This window comes from Trichosurus vulpecula, chromosome 4 (assembly GCF_011100635.1).
Source record: "Trichosurus vulpecula isolate mTriVul1 chromosome 4, mTriVul1.pri, whole genome shotgun sequence".
NCBI lineage: Eukaryota > Metazoa > Chordata > Mammalia > Diprotodontia > Phalangeridae > Trichosurus > Trichosurus vulpecula.
This window is the reverse complement of record NC_050576.1, coordinates 223,586,855-223,603,717: the sequence shown is the minus strand read 5'-3', so window position 1 is coordinate 223,603,717 and position 16,863 is coordinate 223,586,855. Positions and strand designations below refer to the sequence as shown.

The 16,863-nt window shown below is 43.2% G+C and overlaps 1 protein-coding gene across 1 annotated transcript in view; it reads left to right on the top strand.

Annotated features, from left to right (window-relative positions):
• The window catches only part of MGAT5B (alpha-1,6-mannosylglycoprotein 6-beta-N-acetylglucosaminyltransferase B), a 137,858-nt gene extending 130,039 nt beyond the window's left edge, over positions 1 to 7,819 (top strand). The window contains exons 16-18 of the mRNA XM_036757192.1: positions 2,945 to 3,019; positions 5,093 to 5,355; positions 6,217 to 7,819. Coding sequence (XP_036613087.1) covers positions 2,945 to 3,019; positions 5,093 to 5,355; positions 6,217 to 6,415 — 537 coding nt within the window. The 3' untranslated portion in view covers positions 6,416 to 7,819. The remainder of the gene's footprint in view (positions 1 to 2,944; positions 3,020 to 5,092; positions 5,356 to 6,216) is intronic.
• Positions 7,820 to 16,863: the final 9,044 nt, after the last annotated feature.

Here is a 16,863-nt window from a genome sequence, read left to right as displayed (position 1 = left end):
ATGAGTTAGACAGGGCAGAACAACGACAGCATAGGCATGTCCTGGTGCATCTCTTGAACTGAGATTAGATCTAGGTGGTTCAGTGGATGGAACGCAGGGCCTAAGATCAGAAAGACTTGAGTTCAAAACCAGTCACTCACCAGCCGTGTGACTTCGGGCAAGTTGCTTAACCTCTGTTTGCCTCAGTTTCTTCAACTGTGAAGTGGGGATAACTGCATGTACCTCCCAGCCTTGCTGTAAGGATTAAATGAGATAATACCTGTAAAACATTTAGCATGGTGCCTAGAATACAGCAAGTATTATACAAATGCTAGTTATTATTAGCCTCTATTACTTCTGCTATCAGAGGCAGCTGGTGGCCTTAGTGGATAGAGCACTGGGCCGGGAGTCAGGAAGACCTCAGTTCAAATCCAGTCTCAGGCACTTCCTAGCTGTGTGACTCTGGGCAAGTCACTTCAGCTCCATTCGCTTCAATCCACCGGAGAAGCAAATGGCGAAACGCGCCAGTATCTTTGCCAAGAAAACCCCCATGCGCCGCTATGGTCCACGGGGGCATGAAGAGTCAGACATGGCTCAACAACCGTCAGTTGTTGCATCTGGAAAAGATAATTCAATTCCACATTATTGATCACTGTCTATGTGCCAGGCGTGCAAGGCGCAGGAGAAACAATCCCTGCTCTCGAGCAACTTACTTTCTACTAAGAGGACATGCCGTGTAAACAGATTAGTAAATACAAGATAATTTGGAGGAAAAGAGCCCTAATAACTGGCTAATGGAAAAAGTCTTTGCAGAGGGGCTGAGCTAGGCCTTGGAGGAAGTTTGGGATTCTAAGAGGAAAAGGTGAGGAGAAAATCCATCCTAGATTTGAGGGAAGGCTTGGAGGCAGGTCACTTTTGGGTGACAGCCAGTAGTTTGGTTGTAACAAAGAGTGTGTAAATGAGCGGGGATGAGATAGTTGAAATAAGGCCATAAAGATAGCTGAGAACCAGACTGTGGAAGATTTTAAATGCAAGACTAGGGAGTTTGTATTTTTACCCTAGAGATTATAGAGAGCCGCCAAAAAAAAAAAAAAAAACATTTTGAGCATAGGAATGATGTGATCAGACCTGTGTCTTGGGAATATTAAAGCAACAAGTGTGTGGAGAGTGAAGAAGGTGAAATCAGGAAATTATTAGTAAACTACTGCGATAGTTGAGACAAGAGAAGACGAGGGCCTGAACCAGGGTGGGATAATAGGATCATAGACCTACAGCCGCAAGGGGCCTAAGAGGTCATCTAAACCAACCTTTTCATTTTTTCATTGAGAAAATTGAGGCCCAAGAAAGGTAAATAACTTGCCCAAGGTCACACAGGTAAAGTATTTTTGGCGGGGAGGTAATTGGGGTTAAGCAACGTGCCCAGAGTCGCACAGCTAGTAAGTGTCAGAGGCTGGATTTGAACTCAGGTCTGCCTGACTCTAGGCTGCTGCACCAGACATCGCGCCACCTAGCTGCCGCACACAGTATTAAGTATTAATGCAGGATTTGAACCCCAGGTTCTCTGACTCCAGAGCCAGTGGTCTTTCCACGGTACCTTGCTTTCTTCTTAGAGGTCATGTGAGTGGTAGATGGGGACAGTCCTAGAGGGGGATCACAGAATTAGAAGGAACCTCATGCCATTCCAGAAAGTGGTCCTCCAGCCTTTGCTTGAGCACCTTCAGTGAGGGAGCATCCACATCTACCTCTTAATGTGTTCCACTCTACCTTGGGAAAACAGGAATTACCAGGAATTTTTTTTTTCTGCTATCAAACCTAAATTTGCCAATCTGTAAGTTTCATCCCCTTGCTCTTAGTTCTTTATCCAAGGCCAAGCATTCGGAGGACAGCTTTTCAAATATTTGAAGGTAGCTATCATGTCCCCCTGGGCAGCTAGGTGGTGCAATGGATGGAAGGTCAGACCTGAGTTCAAATTCAACCTCAGACACTAACCAGCTGTGTGGCCCTGGACACACAGTTTCCTGCCTCGGTTTCCTTGTCTGTAAAATGAGCTGTAGAAGAAAATGACAAGCCACTCCAGTATCTTTGCCAAGAAAATCCCAAGTTCCCAAGTGAACAACAACCTTACTTTCTTCAGGTTAAATATCTAATTTTTTAGACTTATCCTAACATGATATAAACTTGTATGCATATATGTATATGTGTATGTGTATGTGTACATACATAGATATACATATACACATACATACTCTCTCTCTCTCCCTCCTTACACACACACACACACACACACACACACACACACACACACACACACACTCCTACTAGAATATAAGCTCCTTTCGGGGAAAGACTGCTTCACATCTGCAGTGCATAGCACAGAATCCACAGCTTATTCACAAAAACCCTGTCATGTAGGTACCAGGATCATTATTTTCACTTTGTAGAGGAGGAAACTGAGGTGGATAGAGGTTAAATGGTTTGCCTGTGAGCACAAAGCTAGCAGGTTGGGGTTTGAACTCAAGTCTTCCCGTCCCCAAATACAGCCCTCTATCCACCATTCTATTTATTCCCCTCTGTGTGTTTAGGGGGAGAGTTATCTCCAGGGGTTAAACAGCCTCTTTTCCTTGTCCCTTAACTCCATTCCCATCTGGATGCTTTCCTTGGGCTCCCACTTGGCTAATCTCTTTTTCCATGCTGGTGTTAATCCCTGTTCCCTTGTGATAAAGTCCTGAAGTTCAGTCCAGTTAATGCTAAACCGAGCGTGATTGCTGAGCGGAGTAGGCTGCTTATAGCTTCTCAGTGCCTGGGATACTCTCATCTCCACTAATCTCCCCTCTCCCCCATCTCCCCCTGGCAAATAGATGGATCTAGAGATTCCCAAAGGCCTGGGTCTCTGGAGGTAATAGCTCATTTGGGGGGCAGGGGCTGACCTCCCTGCTCTCTTCACCCCACCTATTTCTTCTTACAGGTTGATCCCTATCTTCCCTACGAATACACCTGTGAAGGGATGCTTGAGAGGATCTATGCCTATATCCAGCATCAGGTCAGTCCCCAACCCTCCTCCTCTCCCACCTAAGGCCTTCTCCTGGACAATGTTAGATTAATTGCTTCTTCACTCTCTGCTCCCCAACCAACCCATCCCCATCCCACATGAGAAGGAAATTGGAACAAATTATAAATTAAATGGTGGAGAGACCTCTTAGTCTTTGAAGGCCACCTGCCTTCTGATTCTTTTTAGACTAACTGGTCTTCACAAGACAGACTAATCTGGGGATCAGTATGAAGGTTAGGAGGAAACTTGGATAATCTCAGAGCTAGATGAACCTTACATCTAGGGTCATCTAATACAATTACCCCTTTGTTCAGTTGAGGAAGCTGAAGTGCTGAGAGGGGAATTAACTTGCCCAGGCTGAGTGGCAGAGTCAGGAGTACATATACCCTGGGTCTTCTGACTCTTAATCCAACCCCAATCCAATCTCAGTTACTGCATTATACCGTACAATCAGCGGTATGCTCATAAACATTTAACAACCAATTTTCCGAGAGGGAAAAACATGTGCTCACAATACCTTTTTATGTTTAATCTGCATTAACATTTTCTCCATAACTTTTTAAAGTCTAGAGTCTAGACAATCAACAAAACCACAAATCAAACACTCATTTATGGCATTTGCTGATTTCTGAGATGCAAATGCTCATACTGAAAATTTAACAGTTCCCCAGCATGTTTGAGCAGGCTCTAGCACACCCTGCAAGCCTTCCATCATAGTCATTAAAAAGCATTTACCGGGGGCAGCTAGGTGGTTCAGTGAGTAGAGCCCTGGAGTCAGGAGGACCTGAGTTCAAATCCGACCTCAGACACTTGACACACTTGGGCAAGTCACTTAACCCCAATTGCCCTGCCTTACCCTCTGCAAAAAAAAAAAAAAAAAAAAAAAAAAAACCATTTACCAAGCTCATTGAGTGCTACTAGACCTGTACCAGTTCATAGACAAAGAAAACTGTCCATCTATCTCCTGCTCTGTAGGACCTCACAATTTAGGACAAGCATAGCGACAAGTACATTTGTCCAGGGCATATTAACAACAGATGTTTCTACAAACATTCAGCAAGTCGTGAATAGATGGTGTATGATTTACATAAGCACCTTTCCAGGGTGAGGGGAGAGAGCAGAGACCGTAGGCCCCATAGGAAGTGTGTTTTCTTTTCCTTCATCCCCAACCTCTGACTCTTTGCCTTTCTGAAAAAGAAACCCAAGGAAATATCTAAATATTAGAAACAAACAGGTACGTGAGGGAGGTGAGGAGTCCGGAGAGAAAAAGGAACTGTTGTCTGCAGGTCAAAGAAGGGAACAGAGTCCTTTTTGGCCCCAAGTTCCCCAAGCAGAGATCAGCAATGCCCCAAGGATGCAAGGGGAGTAGGAGATGGAGCACAATTAATAGACCTTAAAAAAACAAGCCAAGAAAATGGGGGAAAAAAGAAGAGGGAAAAGAGAAAGAGATTAGAAGAAACGGGTAAAAGAAGGTCATAGAGGTAGGGAGGTGAAGGCACCATAGAGCATTAGACAAGTCAATCAGTCACCAAGCATTTATTAAGCTCTCAATATAGGCCAAACACTAAGTTAGGGGCGGCAGCTACAAAGAAAGGGTCGTAGACTGTGGTAGCTAGAAGGAGCCTTAGAAGGGAAGAGGCATATGTGTATATAGCCCCCACTATGTGCCAGGCACCATGCTAAGTGCTTTTTTTTTAAACAAATACCTCATTTGATCCTTCTAGCAACCCTTTGAGGCAGGTGTTATTAATCCTTAAAGGTCATCTAGTTAAGGTTCTCCTTTTGTTTTACAGAAAAGGAAACATAGGGCTAGACAGATTGTGACTCGTCCAGAGTCACACAACTAGAAGCAGAGAAGGGTTTTGACCCCAACCATTTTGATTTCAAATTTAGTGTTGTTTCTATACATCATGCTGTGTGGGCCAGTTGTGACTTGCTGTTCCCCCCCAGAAAGAAAGGAAAGGGGGCCCTGAAGCTAGTTCTCTTGGTGGTGTCTGCCCAGCTCTGCCCTATAACTTCATCTCTACCCATTTCTCTTTCCTAATTCTACTTTCCTCCTGGCAGGATTTCTGTGCAACCACAGAACCCTCCCCACTGGTGGCTCCATCCCAACCTGCTCGAGCCCCCAGTGCCCTGGCACCCAATGCCACACACCTGGTTTGGCCCCACAATGCCAGCCTAGGCTCAGAAGCCTGGCCGCCTGTGCACTCACTTCAGGGCTGGCTGGCAGAGACTGGGAGGACGTGCACGGATACCTGCTTGGACAGGGGCCTCATCTGTGAGCCTTCCTTCTTCCACTTCCTCAACACCCAGGATGCTTTCCTGAAGTGAGTGTCTGTGCATCCCTCCTTCACTCCAGTGAACTCTGCCTCTAGACAGAAAGGAAACCTCCCAAAATCATACTGTTATAATCCCCTCATTTTAGAGCTGAGGAAACTGAGGCCCAGAGAGATGAAATGATTTGTTTGAGGTTACACACAAAAGTGAGTCCATGCTCTTTCCTGTGCCTAGTGTACAGGAAGCCTTTAAGCTTCAGCATTCCCAACCCAAGGTTATTTTTCCTGCCTCCTCTGATACTTCCAAAGAGTGCTGGTACCCAAGTCCTAAACATCCTGGATGCTTGGTTTCCACATTCCTAGCACTTAGCACCTAGGCTAAAAGCACATCTTTCCAGGGCTTCTGGACATTTAAAAACTGTTTTTAAATCACAGAGGACTTCAGAGAAATTTATCTAGAAAGTTGCGAGCCCTGAGTAATCCTCTACCTCACCTGAATGTGGCCCAAGTCAAAGTTACCTTGGTCATATCTAATTCACTAAGGAAAGAACCCCCTCCTCACTTCTTACACTCAGACCTTCTCTCAGAGTATATTCCCCTGACCAGCCTTGGGTGGGAAGCCAAATGGTAAAATCAGGTTTGGTTAGTGACCCCCCTACATATATCTCTTCTGGAGGGGAGGATGGGGTAAAGAGTAGAATAAGCAATCTGTATCCTACTCCCCCAGGAGCCCCTCTGATAGAAATAAAGGAGGAAGGAAGAGAGTGGGGGGAGGGGGAAGGAATCTGTTGGTAACCCTGAGCTAATAGGGAGCCAAGTTGGTGGTGTGTGGGAGGGCACCTTCCTTAGACCTGCTAGAGTTGAGGGAAGCTGGGTGGCCAGGTGTCTGTGTGCTCCTCTCCCTCCCCACAGGTTGAATGTCAGTTGTGATCGAACTGAGTCAGAAATGAATCATCTGTACCCGGCCTTTGCCCAGCTAGGTCAAGAGTGCTACCTGCAGAAAGAGCCGATACTCTATAGCTGTGCTGGCTCCAACACCAAATACCGCCGGCTCTGCCCATGCCGAGACTTCCAGAAGGGACAAGTGGCCCTCTGCCAGGACTGCTTGTGATGTCTTCAGGTTAAGCCGGGGGTAGGGGCTACTGATAGCCTCCTTTGTGCCAACTTTCCTCTATCTATATCCTCCTCTTCATCTCCATCCCCTGTCTCCCACTTCACTGAGAACTGTTGAGATATGCTGGCTACCCTGCCCCATTCCCAGGAGAAAGCACCAGCAGTTTCAGTTCTCCATGGCCCACCCTCCCTGACTTCAGGCTGGGACATTCCTAGTGGTGGAAATGGGTCCTTCTCCAAGGCAGGAAAATGGTAATAGTAGAGTAACAAGCCTCTCTGGAGAGAAGGGGAAAAGAACTAGTCTTATACCTTCAGTCTCAGTTCTAGGCTCATGAGTCTGACCACTGAAAGGCTTAGATACCAGCGGATTTAGCTGAGGGGAGGAGAGGTGAATTAGAATGCCCCTATGAAAAAACAGCCTGAATCTAGGGGTTCCCCACCCCCATGACATCATCTTCTATGTTCTGCCAAACTAGATGTGGACCAAGAGAGAGAAAATTTTAGACATCTTGGGCCCAGGGCAAGAGCCATTAATGTGTACATGAGTGGGAACAGAGAGCAGGGAAAGAGGCTAATTTGAAGGTCCCTATAGAGAGGTCAAGGGAAAGGACTTTGTCACCCTCCCTGACCTCAATGAGTGACACATGAGGAAATTGAACCTTAATGCTAGTTACCTTTGGGCAACCTCCTTTATTTATGGGACTTGCATCATCATTCTGGGCCCTGGTCTTCTGCAAGACATGGTCAGGGCAGGAGAGTTAGATGAGGGGGGGGCCTGGTAGTCTTTGGTGCTGCCTCTGATCTATTGCCTTCCTTCTTTATGGCTCTTCACTGAAGAGCCAAAGTAGCTGAACAGCTCTCAGGTCCCCAGCACAAGCCACCTTCAATTAGCAGGGGCCAGCTTTGGGGGTGTGAGGACTGTTACTCAGGCCTTGGGAGCTGAGCTTTCCACCCTGTAATTCCAAATTCCCTCTTTTGGGCCTGGGCTTGAAATCTATTTATTTTCCCTGACCCAGAGACAGTAAGTTTAGTTCTAAATCAGAAATAAAGCAGCCTAGGCCCATGGTGCAAAGTCAGTGACCCTGCTATGCAGGGGCCGGGACTAGGAAAGAGGATGGGATGACTCTCTCCAAGCCTTCCAGGCAAATCCCCAGGACTTCCAAGTCATTCTGTTGGTGGAATTTCTGAAGGCTCAGGCCACTGTAGCTCCCTTCCCTCCGTCGTTTATCTTCATTTAAGAGAAATGCAGTTTTCCAGAAACGACTCCATGACCCTCTAAAAAAGCCTCACCCTGAGGGTAAAGTTCAGAGTTCACTCCCAGGTGCTTGCCTACACAGGGGTGGGTATGGGTATCTGGAGCCAGCTGCACAAGCACATTGCAAAATTTAAAGTAACACATGAATATAAGTTATTATTATTGCTATTACAGCCCCTGGATAAATTTACCCTCCCACTCCCAAGGGGCAACCTCCCCTGCCCCAACAGAAACCATCCCTCCTGCCTCCAGATTTCCCAAGCCTCTGGTGAACTCTTAAGGTTAATCCACTCCTATGCAGCATGTCCTCAGCCCCAATCCCTGGGGACTCCCTGTCCTAACTCCCTTTCACTCTCATTTCTTTGACCTTACAAATAGACTAACCAGGCCCAGAACCTTCCTGGCTTGGAAAGATCTGGGTACCCAGGTACACTGCCACACCTCCCCTCCCCTTACTGGCTATCTGCCCCTCCGTGGTCTACCTGTCGTCCTGGAATGCATCACTAAGCACCACCCCTTCCCTTTACCTCTTCCCTTAAAAATTGGGGGTGGGGGTGGGGAATGCTACTGAAGGGTAGGACAGCATTCCAGCATCTGGTTTTAGGTTCCCTGACCAAGAAGGCACCCCCATTCTGACTGAATGAGTCTCAGCCTGCTCAAAAGCAGGAACCAGGGAACCAGTTAGAAAGTCTTTGGGGCTAGAAACATGACAGCAAGGGCCTGATTCCTGATTCCCGGTGGGTGGGGGGAGCAATAGAGAAACTCTTTTTTTCTCTTTCTTTTTCTTCCTTTCCTCCCTCTCTTCTGTCTCCAGCTCTTCCTTTCTTCCCTTCCTTTCTCCCTCCCTGCCTTCTTCTCTTTGTAAAGGATTTATTTCTTGAAATAATAAATATTTTATTGGGATGTCAGATAGAAAGTCGGGGCTATTTTTCTTAGTCTTTTCTGGGTTGTGGGATGTGGTGTGGGGGAAGCTCTGAATGCCTGAGGAGGGGAACCAAAGTCTGGAACCTGAAAGAAGAAACATTTCCTAAATGTTTTCTAGTCCATCCAGGCCTAGAAAGGTCCTTAGAAATTCCAGCTTTTACAGATGAGGAAAATGATACCTGGAGAGCTGTGACTTCCTTGAGTTAGCAGAGCTAGATTTAGTAAGGCCATCTTTTCCCAACTGAGCTTAATTCTAAAGGTCAAGAATGTCAAAAGTAATAATTTTTAAAATTTTTAAATTTTAAATTTAAATTTTTTTTTTAAAAGTAGAAAAGGTGCTTAGCAGTACGAGATTTCAAACTATACTACAGAGAAGTAATCAATAAAGTAATTTGGTACTTGTCATGCAGGGGAGTCCAGATAAAAGTGTCATTCCACACAGAGATAGTTTTAACAAATGTTATTGCTACCTACAAAGGGAGGAGGAAAACAACTGCTGATAAGGACACTCTCAACATGTCAGCACATGGGAGGGGAAAATCTCTATTCTGGTTGAAGGTCTAGAACCCCTCTGAGCTCAAACTTATGTCTCATTTAAGACAAAGAACCAACATGATACCACTAAGAAATACCAGTAAAATAAAAGTATTTTCTCAATTACCCAGTAAAGAGGGGAAGACATGGAACAGGGAACTAGGAGTGAGAAACAGGCAAGTAGGAAACTTAACTTTAATGGTACCATTTCAGCAAGAGGAGGGGATTGGGGCCATACTAGTCAAACCAAATTTCACTAGTAAACAGTACTGTCTAAAAATAGAAAAAAATAATCAAAGACCCAGATTAGAAACAAGATCTAGAAGCAAATGAACACAGTAACTAATCCAAAGTATCCAACTTTTGGGAAAGGAGACCACAAAAACTGTTGGAAAGTTGGAAAGTAGTCTGGCAGAAATTAAGTCTAGAACATCTAACACTATATACTATACACAGTAAGCACTAAATGGTTACACAATTCAGGTATAAAAGGTAACTAAATAAACAAACTAAAGGAGCAGCTATGTACTTGAGAAGAGTTCTCAACCAAAGAAGAAACTGACAAGATCATAAGCAATAAAATGGACAATTTTGATGATGTAAAATTGAAAAGTTTTTGCACAAACAAAATTAATGTAGTCAGTGCCACACCAATCAAACTAACAAAAGGTTAATTTATAGAAATAAAAAAAATAGCAAAATTCATCTAGAGGATCAAGAATACCAAGGGAAATTTTTTAAATGGGGGGAAAGTGGGAAATATAATTCACAAAATTAGAAGAGAAAGAGTTACCCAGGAAAAATTTTGTGATAGTTTTCTCTGTTAAAGTCTGGTATCCAAGATACAAAGAGAAGTAATTCAATATACATGAACAGAAGCCATTTCCCAATAGACAAATGTCTGAAAAAATATAAACAGATAATTCTCAAAAGAAGAAAAGCAAGCTATCAACACCCATATAAAAATGCCCCAAGTCACTAATAAGAAGAGAAATACAAATTAAGACAACTCTGCAGATCTACCTCAGAGCTACCAAATTGGAGACAAAAACAGAAAATGGCAATAGTTGGAAACAAGGTAAGAGAATATATGCTGATACACCCTAACGATTAAGTGTTTGCATTTTAATAGGGGGAGAAGAGATATCTGTACCTCGAAAATCTTAATGACTTCAGTAGTCACAAATATACTTAAATAAAACAAACATAGGGCCTGGATGTGGATTTTTGTCTCGTGTTCTTATTTTTAGGAGAGGAAGCAAAGGGGAGGAAAAAAGGAATATACTATTGAAGAAATGAAGAATAATGGAAATTTACTATTTCCCAAAGAAGGGATCTATGAAAAGAGCTCTCCACCCCCACCTCCCCAATCCTCTCTTTGAGGACTTACAATTACATAATCTTATTCTTATCTGGACTGAATAAAGGAAGTTTGAAACCACACACACACACACACACACACACACACACATCCATAAAGAGTTTGGTGTAGAAATACCAAATTAAATTCAACAGAAGTAGAGGAAAGGGAAAGGAAGACTAAGAGGAAGCTAATAGTCACCACCAAAATGGACCACCTTTGGAAGGTTGATCTTTAGATATTTTAAAATTATTAATTAATGAACATCAAAAACAAAAAAGAAGAAAGAATGCTTCCATTTACAAAGCAGAACAGAGAAAGAGAATCATATGAGAAACAACGAAACTATATTACATGCAGCTTGCTTCTCTGCTCTGTGCATTTTTAAAAATGCTTCAGTGATTCAGTGATTTATTCTTCTTTTTGGCAACGCTGTCACTAGCTCCTCCTTAGCCCTCTCTCCCAAATGCATCCCCCAAATAACGAGGGGAAAACACAATTCTTGTAACAAATAGGCATAGTCAAACAAAACAAATTCTCACATTTCCACATCCAAAAATGTATGTCTTATCACCTCTCTGTCAGGAGGTGGCTAGAATGCCTCATCCATCATCAGTCCTGTGGAGTCCTGTTTGGTCTTCTGTCTTAAGTCTTTCCAAGTTGTTTTTCTTTACAATGCTGTTGTTACTTTATTGGTTTTTCTCCTGGTTCTGTTAATGTTGCTCTGTATCATTTCATACAAGTTATCCCAGATTTCTCCAAAACAGACGCATTCATCATTTAGTATGATGCAATAATATTCCTTTATATTTATATACCATGATCGGTCCTCAATTGATGAATACCCATTTTGCTTCCAGTTTTTTGCTACAAGTAAAAGAACCACTATGGAACAAGGAGAAAAATTTGTATGATGACAACAATATTGTAAAGATAATCAGCTTTGAAAAATTAAAGATCTCTGATCCACACAATGACCAGCCACTATTCCAAAGGACTCATGATGAAGCGTGCTCTTTACCTCCAGATAGAAAGCTGGTGCAGAATGAAGCATATTTTCTTTTCTTTCTCTTTCTTTGATGTTTTTGGGGGGTGACAAGGCACGGAAGAACATAACAAATGCAGAAATTTATTTTCCATGATGATACATATTTATAATGAATTTTTTTCTTGCCTTCTCAGTTATTGTGGGAGAGGAAGAAGAGAACTCAGAACAGAAAATAAAAATAAAAAAATCTTTAAAAGAACTGCCAAGTCTTGACTTGAGTCCCAGGCACCCTGTCTTCTCAGGGCTTTCCTGCAGAACCAGTTGACTGACTGTGATATCCCACCTGGAATCCTGACTCCATTGCCACCATGGCTCCAGCCCTCAGTAGGACAGAGATTACTAGAGACACCTAAAACTGAGAAAGGCAAATGAAACATAATAAACAAAGACCCCAGGCCCATTTCTAAGAGCTGAGGGAAAAAAGAGAGGTAAGCCAGGTTCAGTGCATGGTGCCCAAACTATGTGTAAACTTTGTACAAACTGTGTGTTATATTCATCTGCTGGACCCATTAGGAAAGGGCATGTGGGGCACAGGAGAAGGTCAAGACTGTCAGTCTGCCAGTTTTAAAGACACTGCCCATTCCAGCTGCCTCCTTCAAGGAGGCTGGAGAACACAGGATGCAAGGTGCCTCCATGTTAAGTGATCTGGGCATGCTCCAAGTCCCTGTTCTATACATATAAGTCTTTTTTCCTCTTCATTTCTTTCATTGGGGTATAGGCTTAGTAGTGGATTGCTGGATCAAATACTAGCTAGGGAAAAATTGGGTTAATCATAGAATTAATCACAAACTCTCAGAACTTGAAGGAACCCCTTATAGTTAATACAGTCCAAACAAAAATCTCCCTCACTTTACAAATAAGGAAAAATGAAGTGACTTACTCAAGGCCACAGTGCAAATAAGAGACTAGAACACAGATCTTTAGATGGGGTTTAAGAGTCTAGCACTCTTGCTGGATCCTTGTCCCAAGGTAGGTATGTGACCAATTTCATTTGAACCAGCTCCTGTAGAGGTATATCCCACCCCACCCCCCAACCCCAGCAGGAACCTAAGCATAAACTTGATTGACAAAATAGACTGACTTGACAATGTTCAGGGACTTCTGCTCCAGCTCTCCCTGCCAAGACCTGAACCAGAGCTATTTCCCCCGTGCTAGCAACAATAGATATAAGTGATAATAATTAACTAGTTAATTATTCTTACCAAGAATATTTACTTGAAAAGCTTCAAGGCATTTTTCACAGAGAAGGCTAAGCAAACTCCTGGAATGCTAAGCAACAAAGACAGCAAGAGTATCCTAGAAAGAGTTTTGGATTTAGAATCAGGGGGATCAGGTTCACGTCCTGGCTCCACCACTTGCTACCTACATGTCTTAAGGCATGTCTCTGGGCCTCAGGTCACTCATCTGTAAAATGAAGAGTTTGATGTTCTTTAATGTCCCTTCCAGCTCTAAATCAATACTATTATAATCTCCAGGGAAAGGTCTGGAATGTGGGAATTTCACAGGCCCACTCAATGGAGGCCCAACCTCTCTGGGCCTTCCTCTAGGCTTCCTCTCTGCAATCCCCAGATGCCCTTCAGTGCTTAATGCTTCTATAAAATTGTAATTATGAAAAAAACTGCTGTAATTCAGGTTTCAAGTTGAAAGTATTAATTCCCTGGGGATTAATTACTCCACAGAAATTAACGCAAATCAGGTGAAATCCATAAGGAGTCTCACTGTCATAGCCAATACCTGAGTTTCATGAGATGGAAGGATGTAGAGATTTGGGATGGGTATAATGACTTTGGCGACTCTACCCACAAAACGAAGCTCTCTCCATCCAGGATATCCTTTTTTAGTGCATTGTCGCGATGGATTTTCATGGGCATTTAGCTCAGAAAATGCTCTTTGGAGAGCAGCATGATGTCCAAAGTGATAGATGACCTAGCTTCAGAAGACCTGATAAAAGGGCTGGGGGGATTATTTTCTGCTGGTAAGAGTCAATAATGAGTTCTTCCAGTACAAAGAAATGTGGGAGACAAGCCTCCCTAAGAAAGCATGACCCTTTTCTGTTCTTATCCCATCTCTTCCCTTTTTCATGGTCCCACCAATACCTGACCCCAGGGTGTGTTGAGAGGTAGGTGATTTCTTTTCTTCCAAACCTTAGAGCCTGTTTTTGGTGTTTTCTCTCCCTCAATAGTATGATCTCCCCCTTCACTTCCTTCTGCTCTGAATTAAGAGCTTACTCTCAAGAAACTGAGGCAGAGGAAAGGGCATGGGATGAAAAATCAGCAGGCCAGGGTTATAGTCCTGGATCTACCTCATACTCTGGCTAAGTTCCTCTTTCTAGATCTCAGTTTCTTCTTGGATAAAATAGGTCAGGGAAAAGTGGACAAATCCAAGTTTACACCTAAATATAACAACACAGGGAAGTGTTTTGTATAAGTAATTTATACTTTCTTTTTTTTTTTTTGGAGGCAATTAGGGTTAAGTGACTTGCCCAGGGTCACACAGTTCGTGAGTGTCTGAAGTCAAATTTGAACTCAGGTCCTCTGCCACCTAGCTGCCCCAGTAATATATACTTTCTTATGCGTTTAAGTGGTATTAACTCCCCCAATGAGAAGTAGCATGGTATAGCAGACAGGGGGTCATACTTAGAATAATAAACACCTGGGCTCAAGGTCTGTCTATGACATACCTTGGCTATGTGACCCATATGGGGCAAGGGTCATGGGTTTAGTCCAAAACAAAAAAACTTCCTCAGAAGTTCTTGCATCTTAATTGGAGTTTTGGAATCCAAGTTATCAGAAACCAAGAAGCAGGTGTGAGAGATTTTTTTGTTTGAGGTGAGCAGGAAATCCCTTCTCCAGCCTCTAGAATCACTAAAAGTTATTCCTTCTGATCCAATGGTCACTGAAGTAGAAACACTAAATCCAAATTTATCCCTTTAGAAAACGGCAATTCCTCAGCTGTGTGTCTTTGTTCTAAGCATACTATTATTCTGGTTCACGGAGCAGGAAAAGAGAATTGGGGGAGGTCAATTGAGATGGAGGCAGAAACATCCCAGAGTAAAGTAGAACATTCCTTCTGTGCTCGGAAGAGTAACCCATATTCATGGAATGCTAGAGTTAAAAGGGACTAAAGTCCCTTGTTTAAAAACATGGCCACATCTGATCACAGCCTCTTTCTGCTCTCCATTATTTAGGAAGGATGTGAGGCCTAGAAAAATGAGGAGACTGGTCTAAGATCACACAGTTAGTAGCCCAGCAAGGGTTAAACCAAGGTTTCCTGACTCTTAGGCCTTCGATCTGACCACTATGGTTATACACTGCCTTTCTGAACTTTCCTAGAATAGGGAAGAAGTAGCAATTACCTGACCTCCTGGAAAATGATCCAACTCATCTGACTATCACATGACTCAGGTAGTTAAGTCCCTTCACCTCTATGCCCTTGTGTCCTCACCTCTTGAGAGAGTTGAATGACCTCTAAGGTCCCCTCAAGTCAGGAGTTTGCTTGGTAAATATTTAACCACCAGCTTTCCAGATGTATGTAGGGGACACTTTTCAGTATAATCTGCACTATTTACATTTTCTCCATCATTTTCTTAAGATTAGACAGTCCATAAACAATAAATCAAGCCCCGATTTACAACATTTGCTGATTTTTAAGGTGTAAGTGCTCACACCAAAAATTTAACAAATTTAACAAAAATTAACAAATAAACATTAAACCTACTCTCTTGAGTAGGTTTAAGCTGGTTCCAGCACTCTCCTGCCTCCTGATCTATAGTTCTTTGATACCATCATCCTCAATGAGGATTTATTAACTGTTCTTGTTCACTTATGCTGGGCTCTGGGTTCTGGGCTCTGGGCTCAAGTGGCCTCACTGGGGAGAAAGAACTTATGAAAAGGATAAAATAATGATGAGGTAGATAGAGTGTTTGAGGCAGATGGGGCAGACAGGATGCTGGATGTGAGATGTGAGATAAAATGCAGGATTTGGCCAGCCATAGACTATGCATGGATGCCCCCACTGTGGACTTATCTGTGTGCTTTCCCAAAGCACCCCCCAACTACCTGACATACCAGAACAGCTCTCCCCTTCCCCCTTTCCTGTTCCTCTTGCTTATCTGCATGGCAAAGACACCCCCAGACCACCTGATATTCCAGGCATTCCTTGACCCTCCCTCCTTTCTCCTGCTCTACCTTCCCCCTATCCCATCAAACTGTATATAGACTAAACACCTACCCTGGCTAATTGCTCTGTCTCTCCCATGTGGAGCAGAGCCCACTGGGTGTGTCACCCCAATAAACGCCTTTGTCTTGGAGACAGTCTGAGTGAATTCTTTTCAGGACAGACCCTGAAACCTTCACGTCTCTTCCTAATCATTCTGGTGCTCTCTAATATTTTGGGATGTCCGTGAACCCCAACAATAACAACCCAAGGTAGCATTTACTAAAGCCCAGATGAATGTAACTGACAAAGGACTGAATCTGCTGGAGATGATTTCATAGAGGAAATGGGGCTGGAGGTAGGTCTTGAAAGAGATGTAGGAATTATGTTCATTAATTTGTTCAGCAAAATACTGTGGTGAACGTCAGAGGGACCTCAGACATAGTCCTTGCTTTATACACAGGTTCAGTTACCTCAGTCAATAAACCTCTTAGTTACCCTGGGCTGAGTTCAGCAAAACAACGAACCTCTGAACCAAATTTTCAGTGGGATTTTATCACCCAACTGGTGTTCTCCATGACTGTCCCTTACTCCTTGAAAATTATGCCCCAACCAATTCCCGTAGGAGCTTCTTCATCTGTACGATGAGGATATCATTTATATAATCTACCTGCTGTGTATAAAATACTTAAACACAGCTACATGTGTCAGTTGTTATTTCCTAGAAAATTTAAAATGCTTAAACTACTTGAATTTCAATAATAGTATTTAGGTCACATATGCCTTGTGAAATATCCAGGACATGTGTCTCAAAAAAAAAAAAAGTAGGCCAGAAAGCAAGACATAGCATGAGCACTGCACAAGAAATATTAACAGATCCAAATGTAAGTCACCAGGTGTTGCTGGTGGGCAGGACAGGTCAAACTATCAATCACTTCTTAGCCTGAGGGACCTGTCAGCTTGCACCTAAACTAGGGAAAATTCACTCTCTCCTCCCTTCCCAGAAGCAAAATTTTCTTTCTCCACAACTCTCTACCCTTTTGGTGGGTACAGATTCCCTGGAAGCTCGCTCCTTTTTAAGGGCTTGGCATTTCCTTTCAAATTCAGTGTACCAAAGCATCTTGGCCTGGTAGCTTATACTGGCTCAGTTTTTACTAGGAGTATTTTACT